Source organism: Anastrepha ludens, chromosome 3, assembly GCF_028408465.1.
Source record: "Anastrepha ludens isolate Willacy chromosome 3, idAnaLude1.1, whole genome shotgun sequence".
In the NCBI taxonomy this organism is placed as follows: domain Eukaryota; kingdom Metazoa; phylum Arthropoda; class Insecta; order Diptera; family Tephritidae; genus Anastrepha; species Anastrepha ludens.
This window is the reverse complement of record NC_071499.1, coordinates 112,783,726-112,794,063: the sequence shown is the minus strand read 5'-3', so window position 1 is coordinate 112,794,063 and position 10,338 is coordinate 112,783,726. Positions and strand designations below refer to the sequence as shown.

The 10,338-nt window shown below is 36.0% G+C and overlaps 1 protein-coding gene across 2 annotated transcripts; it reads left to right on the top strand.

Moving 5' to 3' along the window:
• Nucleotides 1-369: 369 nt before the first annotated feature.
• On the top strand, nucleotides 370-7,725 carry LOC128858819 (solute carrier family 12 member 8). 2 transcript variants are annotated; one of them, XM_054095342.1, is made up of 8 exons: nucleotides 370-558; nucleotides 705-939; nucleotides 1,020-1,567; nucleotides 1,627-1,828; nucleotides 1,903-2,137; nucleotides 2,221-2,856; nucleotides 2,923-3,101; nucleotides 6,167-7,725. In XM_054095342.1, exons 2-8 carry the CDS (start codon nucleotides 707-709, stop codon nucleotides 6,324-6,326), a joined length of 2,193 nt encoding a protein of 730 aa, XP_053951317.1. In that variant the 5' UTR covers nucleotides 370-558; nucleotides 705-706; the 3' UTR covers nucleotides 6,327-7,725. The 2 variants fall into 2 exon arrangements, with proteins under 2 accessions (XP_053951317.1, XP_053951316.1); XM_054095341.1 differs by having other exon boundaries at nucleotides 370-939.
• The last annotated feature ends 2,613 nt before the right edge of the window (nucleotides 7,726-10,338 follow it).

Genomic DNA, 10,338 nt, shown 5'->3' with positions numbered 1-10,338 from the left:
TCTTTAATCAGAGCGAAATAACTTAAATTTGTTGATTTTGAAAAAATTTAAGCCGTCACATATCCTTAAATTTAAAGTTTATTACTATTTCTTCCGTTATATTTCACATTTTTTTTATTATTAGTATTTTCATTGCAACTAGTATAACGTTATATATATATACTAACGAGCAATTTTTATGGAGTTTTGTTACAACAAATAATTTATTTTATATTTCACATAAACTTGAAATCATAATATTTTTATCACCGCTTGTAATATCGCTCCACTTGTTCCACTGTGCAAAGCAACAGGAATTCCTCAATCCACTGAAATTTGTTCTCAAAGGCCACCTGCCGCCATCTGGTAGCGCTGAAGATGACATCAGTTTGACAACTGGCTGACACACACACACAACAAATAAATAAAAAAGTCGTAAATGCACTTCTTGGTAAAACCAACTTTTCTTGGCAACGAAAATCGGTACAAAACCACGCCTACGAAACGCTAACATATGGAATTATTGAATAAACAGCAATTCGTCCAAAGGCAAAGGCAGTAAACATTGAAAAAAGTGCGGTAAGCGATCAGCTGGCACGCAGGCTGTTTGTGGTATATTGAAGTCCAATTGCCTGCGTGGAGCACCAAAAATAGTGATAAACAAAAGCCAACAAATATAGAAAGTTAACTGGTTACATTCCGTTAATACGTATCATCAAAAATAGCGATGAGTAATAACGGCGGTGGTCGCGCTAATGGCGTTGGACGTCGCCAAGTTGATTGGAATCGCTTCGGACTGGATGATGATGGACCAGGCGATGTTGTAGTCGCTAACTTTCGACAACGGGGAAATTCTGGTGGTTTTGTGGATTTGGGTAATGAGTACACTTATGCAGCGGGTGGACATCAAGCGTCTGGACGTAATGAGATATTCGCTGACGAACAGGGCGATAAGCCATGGTAACCGGACAGCAATAAAACAAAACAAAAAAAAAGACGTAAAAATGATAACACGAATATTGCAAATTAATTTATTACAGGTGGCGTTCGAATTTCTTTATCTCACAACCAGTGCTTTTCGGTACTTGGGATGGCGTATTTACCTCCTGCCTTATTAATGTATTCGGTGTGATTGTCTTTTTGCGTTCTGGTTGGATTGTAGCGCAAGCGGGCATAATCAATGCAGTGCTAATTATTTTCTGCACTGTAGTGATTGCTTTAGTCTCAGTGCTTTCGGCCGTGGGCATTTGTGAGCGGTGTCGTGTGGAGAGTGGCGGTGTTTATTTCCTCATAGCTCATACATTGGGCTCACGCTTTGGCGGTTCATTGGGCTTGCTGTACTGTTTCGGACAGGCGGTTGGTTGCGCTTTAAATGTCATGGGTTTTGGCGAGAGTATGGCCGGCCTTGTCGGACTGGAGGACAACAAGTGGGCGATACGTGGATTTGCTACAGCAGCGGTGCTGCTGCTTGGCTGCATAAATGTGGCTGGTGTTAAATGGGTCATTAAGCTACAGTTCATATTGCTGATGATACTCTTGGTATCAGCTTTGGACTTTATGGTGGGCAGCTTCATAGGCGGTGATTCAGGTAAATTTTGTGGGGAAAATTACTGCATTGAATATAAAATGTTTTATGCTCACTTACAGATAACGGGTTTGATGGTTGGGACAGCAGCAATTTCTGGGACAATTTAATGCCAAAGTATGAGGATGGGTATTCCTGGTTTAGGGTGTTCGGCGTATTCTTTCCAACTGTCACCGGCGTGCTGTCTGGCATCAATATGAGCGGTGACTTGCGCGCGCCTTCCACCGATATACCTAATGGCACATTGGCGGCATTCGGCACGTCGTAAGTGCGGGGACTATTTTTTTTGTTTTGTAGGTCAACATGAAATTTACTTTGTGTGCGTTTTTTGGTTTCAGCACTTTCCTTTACATGGTATTCGTGCTATTTTTGGGGGCGACCTGTACGCGCCCTACGCTGCTTACCGATTTCATGATAGCTGTGAAGGTCTCGGCAGTGCCGTTTCTACTACTCGCTGGAATTTATGTGTCCAGCATGTCTTCGTGCTTGGGCGCTATGTACGGCACACCGCGCGTATTGCAAAGTATAGCCAATGAAAGCGTTATACCCGGCATAGATGTGCTAGGCAAGGGTGTAAGTGAAAAACATTGTTTAGTTTAATTGACGCCATTATTTACAAAAATGTCTTGTTTTTATTTTTAATTTCAAATTAATAGCGCGGCCCCAATAAAGTGCCACTATACGCTATGGGTGTTGTAGCTGTTGTTACCGTCACATTCATCATAGTGGGTGATATAAACTTCCTGGCGCCCATTGTGACCATGCCTTTCCTGCTAACATATGCCTGCATTGATTACTCCTACTTTGCTTTGGCACAAACTTTCGACATACAAGAGCAACGCGAAGAACGCTTCCGCATACAAGCGTCCAGCCCATCGTATGAGACGCGACGTTACGGTGCGACACAATCGCCTGGACAGGATAGCAACGATTTGGATTTACTATTTCCAGATCGTATACGTCATAAAAACTTACAACAAACACCACAAAATTCACCACATCATGTGCCTTCAAACACCACGTCATCTACTGCTGCTGCTCCTGCTGCTGCAGCGGCGGCGGCGAGCAATCATGAGACTGAAAGCAATCATATCCAACAGCAACAGTATGGCAACGATCCAAATGTTGTTGGTTTCCGTGACGGTTATAATAGCACAAACGCGCCGGATAGCGGATCTGCAGAGCAGACTGCTGAGGATGAGGAGCCTATAGCGCCCATACGTTTGCCCATTCACTCCAAGACGAAGAATTGGTATTCACCATTCTGCAATCGTTGGGCGTCGCTGATGGGCGTAAGTTAGCGGGCAATCGTGAAATGAACTATTTAAAGTGAAATGTATTAAAATATTTTATTACAGACATTTCTGAAGCTGCTCGTAATGATGCTCGTTAACTGGTATTATGCGCTCACTTGCTTTGTGGTTGTGTTCATTGTTTGGTTCTATGTGGGAACAGCTAATCCAGCTGTAAAGCCAGGCTTGACAGCGGAATTCAACTTCTTTGTGTGGCTTAAGAGCGTCATATTCAGATGCTTTGGGTGAGTGTGAACCGCATGAATTTCATTTAATTTACGCTAATTTCATTCAACCCGTATTGGGCCAAGGCAATAAATTTTAAAATAATTCTTGTTTTCGTTATATATGTATATAATATCAAAAAAGTAGCGCTTAAATTAGATAAAAATATGCGTTATATTTTTATTGAATTTTTCCAAAACTGAATTTCAAGACCTATTCCCACTGCCCTTTAAATGGGTCGTTCAATATAACCTTACAAAAGTCACATATAAAAATGAAATATCACCTTTTTCATAATATTACCCCATAATATAACTAATAATTCACTAAGATTATAAATAATGAATGTAAAAGTTCTTCTTCTGGAATTCATGTTAGTTGAAATTCATCACAAAACTCGAAGATTTATAAAAAAATTGCAAATGAGCAAATCACTGTCAACCACTGCTAGATTAACTGTAAGGACAGCACGTCTAGTAAAGGGTGATCAGATTGTAGGTTATTTTCCCAATAGGCTTTTTTTGACAGATCACGCGAGATTACTGTCAAATTAAATACATAATTTTTTCAGTATTCATTGAAATTTTATCATGGAAAGACTTACGCCTCAACAGCGTTTATAAATCGTACAATTGTATTACGTAAATCGACGCTCCGTGAAAAGTGTTCATCGCGCGCTAAGTCCAACTTATACATCATAAGTGATCACTGATCAGCGATCAGGTCCATTTTTGACTTAATGAATACGTCAATAAGCAAAATTGCCGTATTTGGGCTGAAGAGTAATCCGAAGCCATTCAAAGACAGCCTTTACATCCATTGAAAAAAACCATTTGGTGCAGTCTATGGGCTGGTGAAATCATCGGTTCATATTTCTTCAAAGACTAGGCTGGCGCCAATGTAGCAGTGAATGGTGAACGTTATAGCGCCATGATAAACGATTTTTCGATGCCGGAAATTGAGGTCAATGATCTTCTCAACATTTAGTTCCAAAAAGACGGCGCTACATGCCATACAGCCCGTGAAATAATGGATATACTGCGTCGCTGTTTCGGTGAGCAATTTATCTCTCGTCTCGGACCAGGGTATTGGCCACCAAATAGTTTGATACCGCACCTTTGGACTTTTATTTGTGAGGGTATGTAAATCTAAATACTTTGTGGATAAACCAGCTTCGATTCAGGCATTGAAAGCCACCATTATTAAAGTTATTCATGAGATACCAACCGAGGTTCTCCAGCGAGTCATTCAAAATTGGTGTTCACGGGACCCCGGCGCAGTTGTGGCCACCATTTGAAAGAGATTATCTTTAAAGAATAAATCCCATGAATGGTTCTACACAAAAATCATAAAGATTGCCCAGTCAATTTGAATTTAGGTTGCTTTATTTCAGTTTAAAATCCGATACCTCGAAATTGATCACCCTTTATTAGACAAAATTCTGGGATCTACTTGCACTTGTTAACATTTACTTTGTTACATAAACTGTAAGTGTCCCTTAAATAGGGCAGCCGGGAAATATGGGTTAAATTTTTTTTTTTTTTAATAAAATTTTTTTTAAATTGAATATTTTGTTTTTAATTTAAATTTTGTTTTTAATGTAAAATTGTTTTTTAAACTTACAAATACAGACTTTATATTTTTTAATTTTTTTTGTTTAATTGTTTGTTTTTGTTCTTTAAGGCTTAAATTTTTTCATATATGTATTTTTATTGTTTGACTTTTATTTTTGTTTAGCGACTTTTTAATGTTTTTATTTTATTTTTTTAGTATTTATTTATTTATTTTTACAAACTTGTTTTTTTTGGAATTTTTTAATTTTTAGTTTATTTATTGTTTTTTTTTGTTTCTTGAGAGTTTTTAATTTTATTATTTAGTTTTTTCGTTTTTTAAGGCTAAATAAAATTTATAATTTATTTGTTTTTTTGAGACTTACATTTTTTAATATATTTATTTTTATTGTTTTTGTTTTCAAACTTTTTATTTTCTTTATTTATTTATTTTTTTATTCATTTATTTTTACGAACAGGTTGTTATTAGAGACTTCAAATTTTTATTTATTTTTTGTGTTGTTACTGTTTAAGACTTTTTAATTAATTTATTTATTTTTTTGTTTTGGTGTTTTTGAGACTTTAATTATTTTATTTTATTTTTGTGTTTGCTTTTTGAGACTTTTTAAGTTTTTTATTTATCTATTTTTTTGTTTGTTTGTTTGAGACTTACATGGTTTAATTTATTGCTTTTTAGACTAATTTTTTTATTTATTTATTATTTTTTTTTTTTTTAACCTTTAATTTTTTTTATTAGTTTTTGTTTTTTTTGAGGCTTTTTAATTTTTTAATATATGTTTGTTTTTGTTTTAGGCACTTTAATTTTTTTATTTATTTATTTTTAGTTTTGGTTTTTGTGAAACTGTTTAATTTTTTAATAATTGTATTGTTTTTTGTTTTTTTTTATTTATGTTTTTTTTTGATTTTTAAATTTTTTAATCTATTTATTTTTTTTTGTTTAGGTTTTTTTTGAGACTTTTTAATTTTTAAATTTATTTTTGTTTTTTTTTTAGACTTTTAAATCTTTATTTCTTTGTTTCTTTTTTGAGACTTTATTTTTTTTTTTTTTGTTTTTTTTTTAACTTTTTAAATGTTTATTTATTATTTTGTTTTTGGTTTTTAACTTGTAATTTTTGTATTTATATTTTTTTTTGTTTCATTCGAGTCTTTTTAATTCTTTTATTTTTATTTTTATTTTTATTTTTTTTTTGAGACTTTATAAATACTTTATTGTTTTATTTTTTGAGACTTCAATTTTTTTTATTTATTTTTTTACTTTTTAATTTTGTTTTGTTTTTGTTTTAAACTTTTTAATTTTTCTATTCGAGTTTTTGAGGCTTTAATTTCATTTTTTTGTTTTTGGTTTTTGAGACTTAAATTTTTTTATTTTATTTTTTTTATTTTTTTTCAACTTGTTTTTTATTTATTTAATTGTTCGTTGTTGTGATTTTTTGAGACTTTAATATTTTTATTTTATTATTTTTTTTTGTTTTTTTTGTGAATTGTTGAATTAATTTTTTATTCATTATTTTCAGCAAGCGCATGCACCAGTACGAACAGGTTGTAGTGACACCCACCTGTCCAGGAGTCGATTTCTCGCCCACACAATTGAATGAAGAAAATGCCGATTTCTCGCAACGCAGTCGTTATCATCACTCTGCGGTGGTGGAGGGTCATCTTATTGATGACGTTTGAAGTGAATATTAAAAGCAATGGAGCGTACAATAATATTTATTATAAAAACACTAAGAAAAACAATAACACGCACTTATATACCCTCCAAAATGACAACAACAATTGGACTTAGAAACCGAAAATGTATTTTTGAAGCAATATTTTCCATACCACAAAAATCAAAAAAGGAAAAATGAATAATAATAATAAAATAATAAAAAGAAATTAAAGCGACAGTAGCAACATTCCTGCTGAACCAACTTTAAAATCTCACTATGCCTGCTCTCCTCCACGGCTATAATCAAACGGATTCAGTATGCAAACCAGAAAACTAAATCAACGCGCACTAACCCCACCATACCTGGAGGCTGAAGCCGGCTTATCGCATTTAAAAGCTATGCACAAATTTGCTAAACAAGCTCCACTGACACACTTGCACTGTAATAATAATTAGAAATAGAGACAAATTTGATTGATTTGTAATCAAGCCCTTTTTGTTTTAAAATGCCATCCTTTTGAGTGGACTGTGTTATTGCTAGTGTAGCGCTTTTATTTTGTTTACTTAAATTTCCAATTAATTTAATTTTTAAAATTCTTGGAATTTTTTGTTTTTTGGAATTCTTAGAAAAAATTAAATTTCTATATTTTTTCCTTCCAAGTTAAGTGCAAATAGCACAGCAGCTTTTTATCTTATTGTACATTAAATGGAAATTATTTAAATTTTATAAATAGCGTCTGTAAAAATTGTATTAATAAGTTATGTATGTGTGATTAGAAGTATGACGGTGGAAATTCATATGTATGTTTCCTTGCGTTGCATTTAGAAGCCTAAGCGAAACTTAATGCGTTCGAAGGGAAGCATATGTGATATTGAGATAATAAGTAAAGCAACAAAAAGTTAAACAAATGCAAAGTTAAAATAGAAAACTAAAAATTCAAAGAAAAAAAAAAACAATGTTGCGCAATGAATGTTAAAGGAAAAAGTTAAAAAGCTCAGTGTAAATCAAAAGCAGGAATTAAACTAAAAAAGTAAAGAATACGTAAAACAAAAAAAAAAAAAAATACTACCATGATTTAGAAAAGTGTTCTCTGTATTTTCCTATTTATTTATTTTAAGTACATTTTGCACTTATTTTCAAACACTTGACTTATAAATACAATATTTCATCGATATGTTAAAAAAAAACGTAGTTACTCATGTACCATTTTGCATTTTGGATATGTATGCGTAGTACATATAAGACATTGCAAAAAAAAAAAAACAACAACAAAAACACAAAAATACTTTCCAAATGCCTTAATAACTATATTTAGATATTATGTAACTTCTTTTATGTTCCAAAAAGAGAAAAAAAAAACTAAAACTTTGCTAGCTTAAACTTCTGCTGAAAGTATAACTCCACAAAAAAAAAAAATCTAATTTGTATGTTATGTGTATCTATTGAATTTTTATATATATACAACACATACAAAAAATACCAATATATACACATATACAATATTATAACATAATATACACGTTTACCAATGAGAAGAAAAATTGTGTATCAAAAACAAACAAAAAAAAAAAATTAAAAATTCTTAATTAATAAATCATTTAAGCGTAATGTAAAAATATACAAAAAATTCAAATGAAATTAAAAATGAAGCCTATAAGAAATTAATTTAACAAACTATTAGTAAATAATGTGCATATACTGTAAAGTGTAGTTAAACTAATTGTGAGGCATATAATGTAACTTGAATTTGTAATAAATAAAAAAAATATATATATATGTACATACTATTATCGAAGGGGGCTACTAATAAAGGGGCTAATTCTAAATAAAACTAATATTATGAAGTCGTTGTTGTTGTTGTAGCAGCAAAAACATTCCCCATACATCTACGGTGAATGCTGCTGGAGTGGCAGTCCTTGGCCGGATATCAAAATCCAGTTCGTTCCGGTAACGTAGAACCGACTGTCGTGGGAACGAATTAAACTATTGTATATCATGAAGTCATAGAGATCGATTAAGGTTCATTTTTTCAAACAAACCAAATATTATAAAAAAAATTACATTTTCGTGAAAAAATCACTTATCTACAAGTTGGCTGATTTTTTGTTATTGTTGCCATAATAAACTTTTGATCGGATATGTTATGCCGATAACTTAGAGACGAGCGTCGTGCAAATGGCAGTGGTGGTGGTTGTTGTAGCAGTATCTTCGCCCTGTCAGTGTAGTGTAATTACCGGTCGTCTTCGTCTAGCTCATCTAACGGTAGGCCCAGGAAACTGGCTGTTTCGACGGGTTGGGTCCAGAGGGAGAGAGGTGTCAGATGAGTGGGTTTGATGGGGCATGTGAAGAGGTGGTTAGTGTCGTGCGGGGTACCTTCACATGCTGGACATATATTTAGTATGTCGGGGTCGATTCTGGATAGGTAGGAGTTTAACCTGCTACAGTATCCAGAAAGTAATTGTGCCAAGATTACGCGGGACTCTCGGGGAAGCTGGAGCTCTTCGTCTGCGATAGGTGGTGGTTGGACTCCGATAACGCCATTTGGGGGTCGGGAGCATAAGAAGGTGGTAAGGGTCTCCCGATGAATGTCGTTAATGGCCTGTCTGTACACTGTCTGTTCCTGGAGTGGTCTGTCTGTTTTGTCCTGGATCTCGTCCACGTAGTTGAGGAAGTGTCTCCTGATGTGCCTGGGAGGTGGCTCAGGCTCGAGCAGGTGTCTGCATGGGTGAGGCCTACGATGACACCCAAGCAGAAACTGCTTGCCGAGCATTTTGTTGTGCTCCTTAACCGGGAGCATGTGCGCCTCGTCATGCAAATGTTGGATAGGGGACATCAGGAGACATCCTGTCGCGGTCCTGATGGCAGTATTCTGGCAGGTCTGGAGCTTCGTCCACTGCGTATCACTGGTTCCAGGCGACCAGACAGGCGCAGCATAGTTCAGAACCGGTCGGCCTATTGCTTTGAAAGTCGACAGCAACATTTCTTTGTCTTTGCCCCAAGTGCTGCTGGCGAGCGACTTGAGGACCTTGTTGCGATTCTGTACTCTCGTTGCAATAGCGGTTGTGTGCGCTGAAAAGGAGAGCAAGCTGTCAAAGGTGACTCCCAAAATTCTGGGGTTATTAACCGTCGGTATTGGGGTATCATCGACGTGCACCTGAAGTGGCAGCTTGACCTCCTTTGTCCAGGTGGTAAAAAGGGTCGCCGTGGATTTAGTGGGAGAAAGTTTTAAGTTTCTCGCAGTGAAGAAGCGAGAAAGGCGGGCGAGGTAGTAGTTTACTTTAGAGCATAGGCCATGAATGTCATTGCCCGACGCCATTATCGTGCAGTCGTCGGCATATGAGACCAGTGAGACTCCCCTCTGGTGGCTGGGGGAGTTTCGAAATATAGAAATTAAAAAGCAAGGATGAAAGGACACCACCCTGCGGTACTCCTTGCTTTATTTTTCTCTGTTTTGAGGTTTGGTCTCGAAATATTACCGACGAGTGACGACCACTCAGGTAGTTCGCGGTCCACCTCTTCAACCCTGGCGGGCGTGTCGACTGTAAAATGTCATCTAGTAGCGTGGCGTGGCTGACTGTATCGAAAGCCTTTTGTAGGTCCAACGCTACTAGGACAGTCCTCTCGCAGGGGCGGTTTTGGTTTAGTCCGCGGTTTACCTGGGTGTTTATGACGGTGAGTGCCGTGGTGGTACTGTGCACTCTACGGAAACCACGCTGGTGTGGGGCTGGAGTCAGGTGTTCGGTGAGGAGTGGGAGTAGAAGGACTTCAAGCGTCTTCACTACTGGGGAAAGGAGAGTTATCGGACAATAAGACTCCCCTTGGTTGGCGGGTTTCCCAGACTTCAGCAGTGGGACCACTCTCCCTAATTTCCACTTATCAGGAATGACGAGAGTGGCCATGGACAGGTTGAAGATCTTTGTGAGGTATTCTACTCCCAATGGACCCAGCTTTTTCAACATCAGCATGTTTAGTCCGTCGGGACCAATGGCTTTTGATGGTTTCATGTGCTGGATGGCCCCCTGAACCTCGTCGCT